Below are 16,593 nucleotides of genomic sequence, written 5' to 3' on the forward strand. Positions count from 1 at the left end.
TTTTTCTTCCTGGTCCCTTGATTCGTTTTGGTTGTGTCTTACACGGCTCGCATCTGAATACCGGTAGGTCCGCAGTAAATCGATTTGTTCCAAAATCGTATTGTCAGATAGGTACTCAGATCGACTGGTATTTTGGGAGCGGCGGCCATCAGAATAGTTTTGCACCCAATGGTAGTTGTTTGAGGTGGGCTTTTCCCAGCAATTACCATTGTATTCTTCATGGTCAGTAAAGAAAATGTACAGAGCGTTATTAAATTCTCCTGCTACCATGTTCTGATGTATTACGGGCATTTGACCCTGCGCAAAGTTCATGCTAAATGGATTGTATGTTAATCAAACTACCGGCAACAGATGTTGAGATGAACCAAATAGTTATGCGAAAATTTGATTATTTAGATCCTTCTGTGCTCATGTAAAAAAAGGCTCCTTTTTTGCTGGGCTTTCATGATAACATGATTACTTCATTGCAGATCTAGCAATTTTACTCCAGTGATGAAAACGAGTGCCCCCATGGTTTGTGGGCAGGGACCTAGGATTAATTGGCGTTCCGTAAAACCTTTTAAGACGACAAGATCCAAGGATCTTCAGCTTCATCATCTACCCACAGTAAGTTAAATTCTTGCATCTTCGTTAACGGGCAGTAGCACGTGTATATCTTTCTTTTTCAGTGAAGGGCGATAATACTTGTTCCTCACACATTAATTAAGGTAGAACTGAGACTTGAACACATACGATATCTTTTTGGTGGCTCAAACGCATTGAGGAGAACCGCTGATTTGTTTTTTTTATTCCTTCCACAGGATGTACTGCATGGTATACTATCGCGATTGACAATGAAAGAAGCCGTGCGAATGAGCATGCTATCTAGGAGGTGGAGCAGGCTTTGGAAATGCTACCCAAAGTTAGTGTTCACCAGAGCCACGATGCGTTGCAGTAACGCCACGACAGGCCCTGCAAAACCCTTGCGGACAAGGTTTATCAGGGGGATCAACAGCATCCAGCGACAACTCAAGTCATCTAACCTGAATAAGTTTGTGGTCAAGTTTGCGCTTCGCAAAAGGCACACACCTCACATTGATAGATGGATCAATTTCTGTGCCTCGTCGATGGCGAAGCATGTTGTTCTTGATTTATGTCCAGGGCCGAAGGGCAGTACCGACACAGATGACAAGTACAGTTTCCCGCTGCATCTTCTCGACACCTCGGGTGGTTCTTGCGTGAAGTCTCTTAGTCTGGGGTTCGTCTATTTACCACTGCCTCCTGATCACCGTGGATTTGCCAACCTTAAGAAGCTCTCCCTAGAAATAGTTCATGTCACAGGGGATCTCGGGTGCCTGCTCCCAAAATGCGCTGTTCTTGAGTGGCTAAGCCTCACCAGGTGTAGACTGGACGAGCTAAGCATAGGCAAGGAACTGAGCAGGCTCCATTGTTTGCAGGTCAAGTACTGTATGCTGCAGAAGCTGCATGTCCGAGCTCCAAACCTCACCATGTTTGCGTTCGCTGGTCGTGTGATACCTATATTGCTTGGTGAATCTGTGAAGATTTCGGAGGCGACGGTCGACTTGGTCACATCCTCGGACTGCTTCAATTACGTCTTCACTGATCTTGTCGATGCTCTTTCGCATGTTCCGTCCCTCTCCATAGGCTTCCGAATTGAAACCAAGGTTTGCTCGTTAAACACTGGAAGGTGCCTGCCTTCATGATCCAGCTTCATTTCTTTGTGCTTTATGAGCCAGTCATTGGCTCATTCTTGTTTCACTGCTGCCATGCTTGCCTTACAGGTGATAAATTTTGTGAAAAGTCGGACCATGCTCACAAATCTGAGACATCTGGTCCTGAAAATCGATATTGTTGGGCCGCCAGAAGTCACTGGTGGGATTCTTCGTTTGGCCTATCTGTTGGAGTTAGCCCCTGCTTTGGAAGAGTTCGTACTCCATGTAAGTGATCTCACATTACCATGGAAAATTCTAAAATGATCTTGGGTGCATTTGGTCAGAAAACAAATGGAAGGTTGGATTTTTTTTTTTTGGAAAAGATAATCCTAGATGTATAATATTGAGGAATTGTAGGTGTATGAGCAATGTTTTGTGCAAATAATTGGCAGGGGTATTTTTTGTCCTAGGTCGGCGAATAACTTTATATACATATTTGTGTTGCACGCCAATGTGCTGCAAACTTGATGAGTTTATATTATTTCACATTGGAGACGCATGGTGTTCATAATTTCTTAGTACTCCCTCCGTTCCTAAATATTTGTCTTTTTAGAGATTTCAACAAGTGACTACATACAGAGCAACATGAGTGAATCTACACTCTAAAATATGTCTATATACATCCGTATGTGTAGTTCATTTGAAACCTCTGAAAAGACAAATATTTAGAAACGGAGGGAGTAATAGATAGATGTGGCTGGTTAGTACTCCCTCCGTCCCATAATATAAGAGCGTTTTTTACATTAGTATAAGAGCGTTTTTGACACTACACTAGTGTCAAAAACGCTCTTATATTATGGGACGGAGGGATATATTATATTACGTCCATGCTCGAGCCTCAACAAGCTATCATATAGTGAGATTCTTTTGTCCAGATGACCTAGATTTACCATCAGATTTCTCAAAACTTTCATTGGAGACTGTCTATATTTGTCTAAAACGACATCCAGAAAAGGAACTATACACCTATGATTGTTTTCCTGAATTTTTTACACCTAAATGTGCTAGTATTGAATTGTCTGGAACTCTTGGCCTTCTGCTATATAAATTTCTCAAACTTGTCTCCCTTTTGCCATTTTCTTCTTGGCGTTTCTCATGAACCATATATGGGATGCCAAACACTTGATCAGTTTTGTTGGCTCTAAATATAATATTTTTCTGGTTAAGTATGTCTAACACACCAATACGATCATGCAGATGCATTGTTTTGACTCTGCAATTGATGGTGAACCAAGAGAAGATGCCTACCGGCCACATCCTCACCGTCATCTCAAGACTATCAAAATGACGGGGTTCTATGGTTTACTTGGTCAGGTTGAGCTAGCACTCTACCTCCTTCGGAATGCGACTTCTCTCGAGCGTATGATCATAGATCCGGTGGTGAGGAATAACTGGCCTATTCCACCCATGGGTGGAGCAAAGCAAAACATAGACCGGGGCACGTCGATTGCCCTCAATAAACTTTCGAGGCAAGAGTTCAGAAAAGTCCTTGACATTCTGTATTAAGAGGATATGAAACTATGTTGCAGGTGTATTTTAAATTATTTGATCAACGTAGGAAGAGATGGCAATAGATGTTTGTTTGAAGGAAGGAGCTCAGGAAAGGCCGTCCTGACCATCTGTCAGAGAAATAGGAAACTGAATCACGTGTATCTTTATTTATCTTGTGTTTGTTAGACTAGCTGGTAGGACGGATACTTGCCAATGCTAAGCCAGGTACAACGTCTGCATAATGTTATCATACAAGTAATAAGAGTATCTTCAATGCTGACCCGCAAATTTGCTTCGGCATCTGTCTGTGGACACTGATGCCAGAGGCCATCATTCAATGTTGACCGCATACATTTCAACAACTTTTTAAACTAACCGGATGAAATTCCTACAAACACGGCGGATTTCATATAAATTGGACGACATTCATGCAAACACGGTGAATTTTCATTATTTCAAACAATTAGAACAAACAAAAAAACGTTCCGACCCTAAACCTATCCTACGGTGGTCGTAGGCGTCCAAGCCATTGTTGTTCCCTTCCTGGGGCCGCCTCCTCCATTTGTCATCTTCATGAGCACCGGCGTAAGACCGATGAAGTGAAATTGCGGTCTCCGTCAAGGAAGACTTAGAACATGGGAGACGGACCGGCACACGTGGGACATAAGGCCTTGCCGCCTCCCATGGCTTACTCATCCTTGGAGGAGTCCACGCCTTGTCCGTCGCTAGTGGACGCGAGGTCTACAATGGAAATGGTGGCGCGAGCACTCTCGTTGTCGCACTGGGCCGCTCGAAAGTTCGTCGGCAACGCGTAGGAGGCGCAGCTGGCATTGTTCTCGTCCGCAACCGCCTGCAGATGCGCCTCTATGGCGGCCGCTTCCTGGCGGGTGGCCTCGTAGATCGCACGCTGCTCGCGACGAAATTAGAGTTCACCGCGGCCATGGCTGCCACGGCCTCCTCGCTCGTGCGCTCACCTTCGATTTAGCCCTCCGCCAGCCGGTGCTATTCTAGGAGAAACAGGTTGTACCGATGTTTTTCTTGCGCCTGCTGGAACGCCGACATAGACATCGGCGCAGGCTGCTCCTCCGCCATGGCGGCGTTGAAGTGCCCATGTGACTGCTCCATGGTAAATCCGGCATGCACAAATGCGGGCTCCAGTGCGGTGCCGTAGGACCCGTCTCCATGGTGGGGTCGTTCTCGTCGTTGGAGACTTCGGTGGAGCTAGCCAGCATGACATGAACTAATAATGTCCTCCAGGCCGATCCAAGATCTCTCAAATTTCCTTTGATTGTTTACATCTGAAAAGCAGGTGAACTTTGTACTAGTACAGGTTGGGACTGACTTGGCGGCCTTTGCTTGCCACGCAAAGAACGGCGGCAGCTGACCAGGCCTCTCGGCGCGCGCGGATCCAGACGCGAGACCAGGACATGGGGGCCCCGCCCCCGCAGGCTAACTGCTTACCCAGCAGCAGCAGCCACCACGGCCACACACACAACCGCGCCCGCCGCTCCCGAAAAACTGTTGAGTAAATAGACAATTTCTCGATTAAATTAATTCATGAGTAAATCACTAGCATGGCATTGACTAAGTTGATGACGTACTGACTCTGATCTAAACATGCACGTACTAAGCAAACAGTAGACAAATCTACACATACTGCTAGTACTGCTAATATGAAAATAATCAGGAGCGGGATAAACGAGTTATACCCTCCAGTAGGCCACGCAGAGGCCGCGGTTTTGGTGGCAGCAGCGGCGTCCTCGGCGACCTTCTTGTCGGCTTCAGCTTTCTCGGCGGCGGCACGGGCGGCGGCGGTGGACATGGTGATGATGAAGGCGACGCGGACGTAGAGGAAGTAGACGATCGGAAGCGAGCAGTCGCGTAATCGCTGCCCAAAAACCTATTCGCCCCTCACCCCGTACAGGAACCAGAAGGGCGTGGTTTCGGAGACCTGCTCTCCCATCGACCGTGTACGTGGCGGACGGGATGGAGTCACCGGCGGCAGCAGCAGCAAAGGAACGACGGTGGGCGTGCGCGTGAGCAGATGTGATCTGTTCGTGGCGGCTAGGGTTAGGAGACACCGCATACTTATAGGCGCAGCCGCGTGGAGAGACGTGGGCTCGACCCACGTCCGAGTCCGTGACAGTCCACGATCCGACGTCTCAGATCGTGGCCCAGCTGTCAGAAAACTCTTCGTTAGTGACTGGCAAAAATAAGCGCGTAGGTGTGAGCTCGGCTCGGCTCAATCCCGCAACCCGCGGCGCGGCGCGTCGTGGCGAGGCGGGCGGCGGAGGAGGAGTGCGCGAGGGCCTCTTCTCTTCTCAAGCTCCAATAGCATGTAGAAGAGAAACCCTTATAAACCACTCCAACTCTCCTTCCACTTCCGGGGTGGGACTAAACTTCCCACCACACCTAGTGCCATATAACCCACATGGGCCCTTAGAGATTTTTCAGAAATTGCAATATGGGCCTAGAGCCCATCTCAGATTTCAGCAATCCCCCACCAGATCTCGAGGGCCCATTGTGTCCTCTGTTCCAATTGCTGTTTCGATATACCAGTGTTTCAGTAAAGACCTGTTAAGGTTGAACTTCACCTAGAACAAGTGGCTACACTCCTTCACAACTGAACAATGGACTATGCCTTGAATTGTCAGTTTGGCGTAAAGAAGTTTCACTACATGTCTTACTAGTACTAGGCTGCCGAAGGCTGACCCCTCGGGTGGAGCATACAAGTCACACTCCTGGCCTATTCATGAGCTTACTAGAGATCACCCCAATCTCATAGACTGTGACCAGCAGTCGGGCTCATATAGGTGTGTTCCTCCAAAGATCGCTCTGTAGGATAGCATCTTGCTTTTATAAGCTTTGGAACACATTGAGACCGTAGTCATCCTACCATACAGTATCAAGAGTATTGCATCTCCAACGGAGTGGGTTAGTATAGTTACTCTCCTCAGTTCACCACTGACTTGTTTTCCCAGGTCCTAGTTCACGGGATCTCCGATCACATAGGTTGGGTTACCACCATGGCAACTCATGTGGGTCTCATACCCATCTCCCTCGATGCATTATCTATCACAACACGTGATAGCCCTTTTGTAAAGGGATCTGCCAGATTCTTAGCCGTATGGACATAGTCCAACGCTATCACTCCGGAGTTTCTTAATTTTCTGACAGCTTTTAATCTCATTCTTATGTGTTTGGTGGACTTCATGTTGTCCTTTGAACTCTTCACCTTGGTGATGACAGTCTGATTGTCACAGTTCATAAGGATAGCCGGAACCGGTTTATCAACCAATGGCAAGTCCATCAAAAGATCTCGAAGCCATCTCGCTTCAACACCAGATGTGTCTAATGCCGTTAATTCTGCTTCCATTGTCGATCTCGTTAAGATCGTTTGCTTGCAAGACTTCCAGGAAACAGTGCCACCTCCAAGAGTAAACATATACCCAGTTGTGGCCTTCATCTCATCAGCATCAGAGATCCAATTCGCATCACTATACCCTTCAAGTACCGACGGGTATCCGGTATAGTGAAGTCCATAGTTCATAGTACCTTTCAGATAGCGCATAACTCTCTCAACAGCATGCCAATGTACATCACCCGGTTTGGAAACAAACCGGCTCAGTTTGCTCACAGCAAACGCGATGTCAGGCCTCGTTGCGCTCGCTAGGTACATCAGTGAACCAATGATTTGAGAGTATATCAATTGATCTTTAGCCATGCCTTTGGACTTTCGAATCAATACGCTAGGATCATATGGTGTTTGAGATGGTGTGCAGTCCGAATATCCAAAACGACTCAACACCTTCTCAACGTAATGGGATTGCGGAAGTGTGATCCCACCCTCATTATCTCTCAGTAGCTTGATGTTCAAGATAACATCAGCCACACCAAGGTCTTTCATCTCAAAGTTCTGAGATAGAAACGATTTGACCTCCTCAATGACTTTGAGGTTTGTTCCGAATATCAGTATGTCATCAACATACAAGCACAGTATAACTCCTTCGCCCCCACCATGGCGATAGTATACACATTTGTCAGCCTCATTAACAATGAAACCAACAGATGTCAGAGTTGTATTAAACTTATCATGCCATTGCTTAGGTGCTTGTTTCAGGCCATATAAAGATTTTATCAACCTACACACCTTTCTTTCCTGACCATCTATCACAAAGCCATCAGGCTGTTGCATGTAGATTTCCTCCTTTAGCTCTCCATTTAGAAAAGCCGTCTTAACATCCATCTGATGGACGAGAAGACCATGTGAGGCCGCCAACGAGAGTAATACTCGAATGATGGTCAGTCTAGCCACAGGTGAATAAGTATCAAAGAAATCTTCCTCTTCTTGCTGGTCATAGCCCTTGGCCACAAGCCTAGCCTTGTACTTTTCAATCGTACCATCGGGCCTAAGCTTCTTTTTGAACACCCACTTACATCCCAGTGGTTTGCAACCATAGGGACGGTCAGTGATCTCCCATGTCCCGTTAGCCATGATGGAATCCATCTCGCTACGGACCGCATCCTTCCAGTAGTCAGCTTCTGGAGAGGCATACGCTTCTGAAATAGAAGTGGGAGTATCATCCACGAGGTACACGAAGAAATCATCACCAAAGGTCTTTGCAGTCCTTTGTCTCTTGCCCCTATCAAGGGTTTCCTCGTCATCCTCCTCGGGATTTTCATCATGTGTTTGTTCATAATATTCCATAGGGATGGCAGGTTCAGGAGTCTCCTCAGATTCCTGTCTAGAAGTGCTTTGCATATCTCTCATAGGAAAAATATCCTCAAAGAATGTAGCATCCTTAGACTCCATAATTGTACCGATCTTCTGGTCAGGTACCTCAGATTTCACTACTAGAAATCTATAGCCAACGCTGTTCTTAGCGTAGCCCAAATTAATGCAGTCCACGGTCTTATGTCCAAGCTTACGCTTTTTGGGGATCGGCACGTTGACTTTCGCCAAATAGCCCCAAGTGCGCAAGTACGAGAGTGTCGTCCTTCTCTTTGCCCATTTCTCATAGGGAGTGATCTCACTATCCTTTGTCGGAACTTTATTCAGGACATGACATGCCGTCAATATAGCCTCCCCCACCATGCCTTGGATAAACCCGATGTATCTAACATGGCGTTAACCAAATCAGTTAGAGTACGGTTTTTCTGCTCGACAACCCCGTTTGACTGGGGTGAATAGGGAGGCGTCCTCTCATGAATAATGCCGTGTTCCGCACAGAAGGAATCAAACTCACTCGAGAAGTACTCTCCACCACGATCTGACCGGACTCGTTTAATTTTCTTTTCAAGTTGATTTTCAACTTCTGCCTTATAGATTTTAAAGTAGTGTAGAGCCTCATCTTTAGTATTTAACAGATACACATAGCAATATCTAGTGGAATCATCTATCAATGTCATGAAGTATCTCTTTCCACCTTTAGTCAACACACCATTCATCTCGCAAAAATCAGAATGTATGAGTTCTAATGGTGACAGGTGTCTCTCCTCCGCGGCCTTATGAGGCTTGCGAGGTTGCTTAGCTTGCACACATGAAAGGCACTTAGAACCTTTGGCTAAAGTGAAACTCGGGATTAAATCCAACTTGGCTAGCCGCGTCATAACACCAAAACTAATGTGACAAAGACGTGAATGCCAAACTTCAGATTCATTAACATTTGAATGAATATGGTTCACGACTTTATTACAAAAATCTGCGAGGGAAAGGCGGAACATCCCTCCGCTCTCATAACCTTTTCCAACAAAGAGTCCATATTTTGCAACAACTAATTTATTAGACTCGAAAACCAACTTAAACCCTTCTCTACATAGAAGGGAGCCACTAACGAGGTTCTTCTTGATGGCGGGGACATGCTACACGTTCTTCAGCTGCACGATCCTTCCCGAAGTAAACTTCAGATCGACCGTGCCAACACCATGAACAGAAGCACTCGCGCCATTCCCCATCAATACGGACCCGTGACCTGTGACCTGGTAAGAAGTGAACAATGAAATGTCAGCACACACATGAACACCTGCACCTGTGTCCACCCCCCAATCGTTGGGTTGAAACACTGAAAAAACAGTAAATAAATTACCGTACCCAGATGCACCATTCTCATTGTTGCCCACAATCATGTTGACAGACTTGGAGTCCTGTCCTGACTTCTTGTACTTGTTTGGGCACTTGTTGGCCCAATGTTCAACCGAACCACAAGTAAAGCAGCCCTCGTCCTTCTTGTTCTTCTTGAAGGTCTTCTTACCCTTCTTCTTAAAGTCGGTATTGTGTTGGACACCGTTCTTTCCCTTGGGCTTGTGGGAGTTGAAGTTCTTCTGGTTCACCATGTTGGCAACAGAAGTCCCTTTGGCCCCTTTTCTGTGCGAGGCTTTTGCCCTCGAATTCTGCTCAACACTCAGATGGCCAATGACATCCTCCACAGAGAATTCACGCCTCTGATGTTTCAGAGTGGTGGCAAAGTTCCTCCAGGAATTAGGGAGCTTAGCGATTATGCAGCCCGCGACAAACTTGCCCGGTAACTCGCACTTGAGAAGCTCAAGTTCCTTAACAATGCATATTATCTCATGAGCTTGCTCCAATACAGGACGGTTTTCAACCATCTTGTAATCGTGGAACTGCTCTATAATATACATCTCGCTCCCTGCATCGGCGGCCCCGAATTTAGATTCGAGCGCCTCCCACAAGTCTTTGGTGACATGCACATGTAAATATGCGTCGACCAGTTTATCTCCGATCACGCTAAGAACTGCTCCGAGAAACACAACGGTAGCCTCCTTGAACGCCTTCTCCTGTTCAGGAGCAATCGTTCCCGTGGAGACACCGGTGACCCAGAACACGTTCATAGCCGTGAGCCATAACGTGGTCTTAGTCTGCCAACGCTTGAAGTATGTACCGGTAAACTTATCCGGTTTCAGTGCAGCGGCAAAGCCACTTGCCGCGAAATTCCTACACATAATAGGTTTTTGGATTGTTGAGTAAATAGGGAATTTCTCGATTAAATTAATCCATGAGTAAATCACTAGCATGGCATTGACTAAGTTGATGACGTACTGACTCTGATCTAAACATGCACGTACTAAGCAAACAGTAGACAAATCTACACATACTGCTAGTACTGCTAATATGAAAATAATCAGGAGCGGGATAAACGAGTTATACCCTCCAGTAGGCCACGCAGAGGCCGCGGCTTTGGTGGCAGCAGCGGCGTCCTCGGCGACCTTCTTGTCAGCTTCAGCTTTCTCGGCGGCGGCACGGTCGGCGTCGGTGGACATGGTGATGATGAAGGCGACGCGGACGTAGAGGAAGTAGACGATCGGAAGCGAGCAGTCGCGTAATCGCTGCCCAAAAACCTATTCGCCCCTCACCCCGTACAGGAACCAGAAGGGCGTGGTTTCGGAGACCTGCTCTCCCGTCGACCGTGTACGTGGCGGACGGGATGGAGTCACCGGCGACAGCAGCAGCAAAGGAACGACGGTGGGCGTGCGCGTGAGCAGATGTGATCTGTTCGTGGCGGCTAGGGTTAGGAGACACCGCATACTTATAGGCGCGTAGGTGTGAGCTCGGCTCGGCTCAATCCCGCAACCCGCGGCGCGGCGCGCCAAGGCGGGCGGCGGAGGAGGAGTGCGCGAGGGCCTCTTCTTTTCTCAAGCTCCAATAGCATGTAGAAGAGAAACCCTTATAAACCACTTCAACTCTCCTTCCACTTTCGGGGTGGGACTAAATTTCCCACCACACCTAGTGCCATATAACCCATATGGGCCCTTACAGATTTTTCAGAAATTGCAATATGGGCCTAGAGCCCATCTCAGATTTCAGCTGAAACAAGTACAGCCAGCGTTCACTGTGCTGCTCAGCTGCCGGCTCTCCGCTCCCGAGGAACGCGCCAGGCGCCGGCGCCACGATGGAAGCCGCGGCGGCCGCGGCGTGCCGAGGAGGCGTGGTGCTCGCACGGGCACGCCCTGGTCACCGGGCGCGGCGCCACGGCGTAGGCGCGGGAGCCGGACCCGCCGCCCGGCGGAGGTTCCTCGTCGTGGCGTCGCTCGGAGAAGCCCCCTCCGCGCCCTCGCGCAGCGCCGTGGCGGTCGCGCAGGAGGTAATTTGCTCTGAGATTCTGGTGCCAGTGCCTCACTGGCTCTGCTCTGCTCTGCTCCCGCGCAATCACGTCAGCTCTCCTCACATACGAAATCTGTCGGTTCGGCGCAGATCGCGCAGGCTGCCTATGAGGACGACGTCGCCTCCGTCAGAGTTGTACTGATGATGGCCTTCGGCCCAGCCTCGACCGCAGTCCTGCCGCCCCCCGACGGTGAGCTCCACTTTCACTCGTGCGTACGGGAACATGCCACAAAAATCTGGTGCGATTTATTTTTTTTGAGGAATCCGGCCAAGGTATTTTGACTGCTGCCTACCCTCGCCAGATCATGTGAATACGGTGAGCGTCACGTTCGTGCTGGAGAAGAAGTGCGCGTTCGGCCAGCGGTTCCTCGTCGTCGGCGACGACCCGGCGCTCGGCCTCTGGGACCCGGCCAAGGCGACCGCTCTGGACTGGTCGGAAGGCCACGTCTGGACGGCGACGACGGTAATCTCCCCTCCCAAGTCCCAACCAGTCACTCACATTCTTTCACTCTCACCATCGTTGGTCTGGGCTAGGATCTGCCAGCGAACAGGTTGGTCGAGTTCAAGTTCTTGCTGCAAGACCCCTCCGGCCATGTCCGCTGGCAGCACGGCGGCAACAGGGCTCTGCAGATAACCGAGGCCTCCAACGCGTTGGTCGTGTACGAAGACTGGGACGACGCCGGGTGCCAGGAAGTGTCGGAGGCGGCATTACATCTGCCGATCGGAGCGGAGGAGACCGACGTGCTGCTGGCAGATGATGGCCGGACCGACGACGATCAGGAGACCTACGAGGGCTTCATGCATGCCGAGGAGTCACCTGCGGCTGTAGGAGCTTCTCTGGACGCGGAAACGATGTGGGTACATGGAGCGAACCGGACACAGGTGAAATGGATTCCCCCACTCTCATTTCGTTGATATATGACCATAAGACTGCTTCATCCTAGCTGCAGTTTACCTTGCAGAAAGACGAGAAGATCCCGGAGGAGCTTCGCAGAAGAGCAAACATGGCAGCAGCACAAAACGGCAGCCTTGCTTCTGCGGGAATAAACGGCGACGACATCATCTTGTACAAGGAAGCTGCGAATACGCCGGCCAGGATGTTCGAAAATGACATGGTCTGGATGAGGAAAGCCCTCCAGGGGTTGCTCCGGAACCTTGGTTTCCACATCGGCACAACAAAAACATGAAAAATAAGCATCCTGTGTACGTACGGTACAGATCATATAATGTTTCTTACTCCTAGTTGAGAACCATTTTTCCTTTTCACGATGCATGCAACCCCGGAGGAATGAGATTGCCGGGAGCTGCAACGCAAACAGTCGCTGCACCTGCACACTGTTGCCGGTAGGAACTCCTCCGATGGAAGCTGTTAATATTGTTATCAGTGGTTTCGACTTCTTATCTATTACTCCCTCCCTCCATCCCTCCCAAAATTTAAGACTTTTTTGACACTAGTACTTATTTCAAACAAGGAGCAGACTCCGGTTGCTATTCCGTGATGAGTATAGCTAGAAGTTATACTGAATGCAAAATTGCGGCATATATATAAAACAGAACAAGGGCGATTTCGTAGGCGGACAATCATGGTCTAGCAACATGTACTCGTGTCTATCTGTGTAAGGGCGTGAACAATGGTTGGTAAAATAGTAATAGGTATTATCTTACATCCGTCACGTAATATATATGGCAGTGAAAAATGTTGTACAATGAATTATCTATGTCTTATTATTAATAACTATAACTAGATATGAATACCAATCACCTACGGTTTGATGGTTACGAGGGTGGTTGTACGCCGACTCATCAAGGATCTTGTCACATGTGTCTCGTAAAGACCAAATATTGTTTCAAATCTATGACAGTGACTTCATTAATCTCAAGACTTGTCAACTCAGTCTTGAAAATACTCATAGAGATAGAATGTGTCTTTTATAAGGATATTTGACGGTGACTTCATTAATCTCAAGACTTGTCAACTCAGTTGTTTTTTATAAGGATTAGTGTATGTGCGTGTATGCTAGCGTTTGTACTATGCTTCTAAAAGAAAATACTTCTAAATATAAGTTTTTGTAGAGATTTCACTATGAACCACGTACGGATGTATATAGATGCATTTTAAGTTTGGATTCATTCATTTTGCTCCGTATGTAGTCCACCTAATGAAATCCCTACAAAGATTTATATTTAGGAACGACAGCTTGCTTTGTACTGTTGAACAGTGTCTGAATGTCTAAAACGTCCTATAAAAATAAACAGATAAACAGATTACGTAACATTCATAAATCATTTCATTTTTTTCTCAAGCATCGATGCTTATTTGGAGAATAGATGCCTAATCAAGAGATAAGCACTAGTGCTTAAAAAACCAATTTATTTTTCTAAGCACCTTACATCATAAGGAGCTTCGATCCAAAACCAGCACAAGCACGACCGACAGAGAACATCATCACCGCTTATGAACATATAAACTTTGAAATCAGCACGAGCATTCCAGTTTCAATGCCCCTGAACAATTTACAAGCAACCGCATCCGTCAGGTAAACAGTTACTATTCACGACTAATCCTACATTCCTACCTGTTTACAGCCAACTACGCCAGCATCCTACCGAGATGACTACGGCTGCAGTTGTAGTTGCCCGGAGGCAAAATAGTCTACCAGAAGATTCTCCAGCGAAGGTGGTCACAAGAGCACCACGTCCCGCTCTCCGTAATGCCATTTCCAAAAGTTGCCTGTCCGAAGGCTAAAGGTGTGCTGATAGCCGAGGGATTGATTTCACATTCCGCTTTCTTTCAACTCATTTGGTTGGGGCCAGAGGGTGAAGAAATCAACTGCTGCATCTGCAACAAATATAGAAACAACAGAATTTGTAACACGACACTGTTATTTCAAAAACAATAGCATCTCAAAAAGGAAAACTGGTTCTAGCACTAAAACTAAGTACTAAACACTGAAACAAACGCTAGGTTAACTCAAGAAAGAAATGCTAGGTATCCAGAGCATGCTGTTGTACGAACAATAATTTACCTTATTGGTCTCAAATGCTTCTTAATCTGTGGGTCAGTGGTTGTTTTCAAGAACCTCAGCGCATCTTCTGCCGCCTGAAACAACATAATGTCCCAAAAAACAGGGGAAATTTTATGTTAAAAGATGAGAAAGTCATTGCACGTAACCTAGTATAGCGGAGCACAAGAAAATAAACTAGATGATGGCATATTGCTAGATGAGCCATCCGTTCGTGCAATATGCCATCATCTAAATGTACTAGCGAGTAATGACTGAACCATTTGTGGAGTGGGCCCCCAATAACTGTGCATACACTAAAATTCTAGGTAGATGGTTGCAAATATTTCAATCTACTCCCAACTTATACCAGGTTTTATGTCCAGCAACAGAATGTCATGTAGACATATATACATACAATGCACAACCTTTGAAATACTGCAGATGTCATATTGTGCCATATCAGTGCATTGTCTGATGCAAAAATACTTTAATATGGCAAGGGCACAAAAGCATAAAAAAGCCACGAACAAAAAGGGCAGACCACTAGGAAGTATGGTACCTGAAGCTTCGCGAAATCTTTGTTCACACCAATACCATTCCCAAGAATCTGTCCCGCTAGTTCAACCTTCAAAAGGTTAACAACAACTGCAATGTTAGTTGCATTAACAAGCTCACAGAAGGAACATTTACTATACATACAAATGCTGATTAGAGACTATCAAAATCAATTTGGTTTACTATAGAATCACTGGGAAGTATAATTTTCAAGGATTAAAATATTTATAGTTTGAAGACATAGCAATCAGGTGGAACCAACAAATAAGAAGCAGTACAAGCCAGGTTGAAAGAAAGTTGGAATCTGAAACCGGTTTGGTCCAACTTTGAAGACACCAGTTTGTTTCAGTGAGAAGGTCGTCGGCCTTCTGGCTTATACTGCAACCCTTTAGCAGACCCAGCGGATCATTTACCAATACTGGCAGCACCCACCAGCATACAGCCAAAGACAGGTACTGGGCACAGCCGCACAGATGAGAACTGGTCACAACTGTAACACTCAGGTACATTGCAGTATAAGCCAGAAGGCCGACAACTATTCTTGTAGAACTTTATAATAGCGAGAATATATTAAGCTATTAAAGTTAGTAACCTGGAAATGGTATTCTTCATTGGTTGCTGAGCCAGGATTCCGGACTTGATCTCGAAATACTACATGTTGATCCTCCAAGCACTAGAGGCAGTGAAAGCACATTAGAATTCAATGAGGCAAAGAATAAGAGTACATCACATTTAGAAGGTACAGTACATCAGAAATTGAAATATCAGGTGTAGCATCATGTCTTACAAGTTCTCTAATAAGACTTAATACAGAGGGCAACCTATCCACATTTGAATGATCCTTCTGTTCTGATTTACTTCCAGATGGTTCTTGCATGGCAGTATCACCATCTGAATCCAGATCGTCTTCCAGAAAGCCATTTCCATTCCTAGAAGACTTGCTTGTGTCTTTGTTAAGAACTCCAGCGATAGGAGCAACATATGACAAGTAATTGCCTACATGTCAGTCAGTTCAGAGAATTTAGGAGAAAACAAATTTCTAGTCAATGAACTAGAGCAAAGAAATATTCAGTGTATTGCACGATGGAACATTGAACTCGTCGTACTGGTTCGAGTAGGTTATCAAACTACAAAAATGTAAGTTTGCGTCACCAAAAACATTCAAGTGAATGATGAATCAATGAAGGTCATTTAATAATGCCAGCTTGGTTATAACAATGACCTGCAGTGCAACCGAGCCAAAAGACACACAGGACATTCCAACACAGAAATAACACTAAAATAATCTACATAGTGGAGGGGTCAGGCTGCAAATACCTCCCTCCCCACATGTCTGTCCATGGTTAAATTAAGAAGATACGTATCGCTTAGTAGACCCAAAGTCACCAACAGACACCACCAATTTTCCCACCCGAAGTGCAGGAACCTATGCAGTGAATATGAAACTGGTGATGGAAATCCAGGAACCCCCAGCCAAGTTGGGTGTTTTGCAACCACCTCCAACATTAATGCATCATAAGCAGGCCCAACCTTCCATATCAACCAGATGTGAGGTGAGAGCAACGTGTCTGGCTTTGTCATGTCCAGAGGTTCACCAGATGTGAGATGAGAGCGATGTGTCTGGCTTTGTCGTGTCCAAAAGGTAGGCATGATGGTGAGGCAAGGGACAGGGGAGTTCGTGCGTGCGGCACAGGGTTTGGAGATACAGCGG

At 46.7% G+C, this 16,593-nt stretch overlaps 3 protein-coding genes across 9 annotated transcripts in view; 2 read left to right on the top strand and 1 right to left on the bottom strand.

Moving 5' to 3' along the window:
* LOC119277655 (F-box protein At5g03100-like) overlaps positions 1–3,473 on the top strand; it is a 3,950-nt gene extending 477 nt beyond the window's left edge. The window contains exons 2-5 of one of the 3 annotated variants that reach the window (XM_037558943.1): positions 471–707; positions 801–1,664; positions 1,782–1,937; positions 2,910–3,473. In XM_037558943.1, the coding sequence (XP_037414840.1) occupies positions 834–1,664; positions 1,782–1,937; positions 2,910–3,218 (1,296 nt within the window). In that variant the 5' untranslated portion in view covers positions 471–707; positions 801–833 and the 3' untranslated portion in view covers positions 3,219–3,473. The remainder of the gene's footprint in view (positions 1–470; positions 708–800; positions 1,665–1,781; positions 1,938–2,909) is intronic. The other 2 variants (XM_037558942.1, XM_037558944.1) reach the window with 2 other exon arrangements.
* Positions 3,474–11,031: 7,558 nt separating this feature from the next.
* Positions 11,032–12,824, top strand: LOC119277656. 2 transcript variants are annotated; one of them, XM_037558945.1, is made up of 5 exons: positions 11,032–11,302; positions 11,413–11,512; positions 11,625–11,785; positions 11,857–12,204; positions 12,273–12,824. In XM_037558945.1, the coding sequence occupies exons 1-5, from the start codon at positions 11,111–11,113 to the stop codon at positions 12,507–12,509; spliced, it is 1,038 nt and encodes a 345-aa protein (XP_037414842.1). In that variant the 5' UTR covers positions 11,032–11,110; the 3' UTR covers positions 12,510–12,824. The 2 variants fall into 2 exon arrangements, with proteins under 2 accessions (XP_037414842.1, XP_037414843.1); XM_037558946.1 differs by having other exon boundaries at positions 12,285–12,824.
* A 930-nt stretch (positions 12,825–13,754) lies between these two features.
* Positions 13,755–16,593, bottom strand: part of LOC119277657 (RNA polymerase II C-terminal domain phosphatase-like 2) — a 9,010-nt gene continuing 6,171 nt past the window's right edge. Inside the window, exons 12-16 of one of the 4 annotated variants that reach the window (XM_037558947.1) lie at positions 15,670–15,878; positions 15,475–15,555; positions 14,887–14,952; positions 14,349–14,422; positions 13,755–14,161 (exon numbers count right to left, since the gene is read on the bottom strand). In XM_037558947.1, coding sequence (XP_037414844.1) covers positions 14,149–14,161; positions 14,349–14,422; positions 14,887–14,952; positions 15,475–15,555; positions 15,670–15,878 — 443 coding nt within the window. In that variant the 3' untranslated portion in view covers positions 13,755–14,148. Of the gene's footprint in view, positions 14,162–14,348; positions 14,423–14,886; positions 14,953–15,160; positions 15,373–15,474; positions 15,556–15,669; positions 15,879–16,593 lie in introns of those variants that run through there. The other 3 variants (XR_005137260.1, XR_005137259.1, XR_005137261.1) reach the window with 3 other exon arrangements.

This window comes from Triticum dicoccoides, chromosome 3B (assembly GCF_002162155.2).
Source record: "Triticum dicoccoides isolate Atlit2015 ecotype Zavitan chromosome 3B, WEW_v2.0, whole genome shotgun sequence".
NCBI classification, from domain to species: Eukaryota; Viridiplantae; Streptophyta; class Magnoliopsida; order Poales; family Poaceae; genus Triticum; species Triticum dicoccoides.

Bases quoted from the DNA above. Each gene is read 5' to 3' on its own strand.
- LOC119277656 (XM_037558945.1), top strand. From the start codon at position 11,111: ATGGAAGCCGCGGCGGCCGCGGCGTGCCGAGGAGGCGTGGTGCTCGCA. The intron at 11,513-11,624 runs GTGAGCTCCACT...TACCCTCGCCAG, and splicing joins AGTCCTGCCGCCCCCCGACG to ATCATGTGAATACGGTGAGC. The intron at 11,786-11,856 runs GTAATCTCCCCT...GGTCTGGGCTAG, and splicing joins ACGTCTGGACGGCGACGACG to GATCTGCCAGCGAACAGGTT.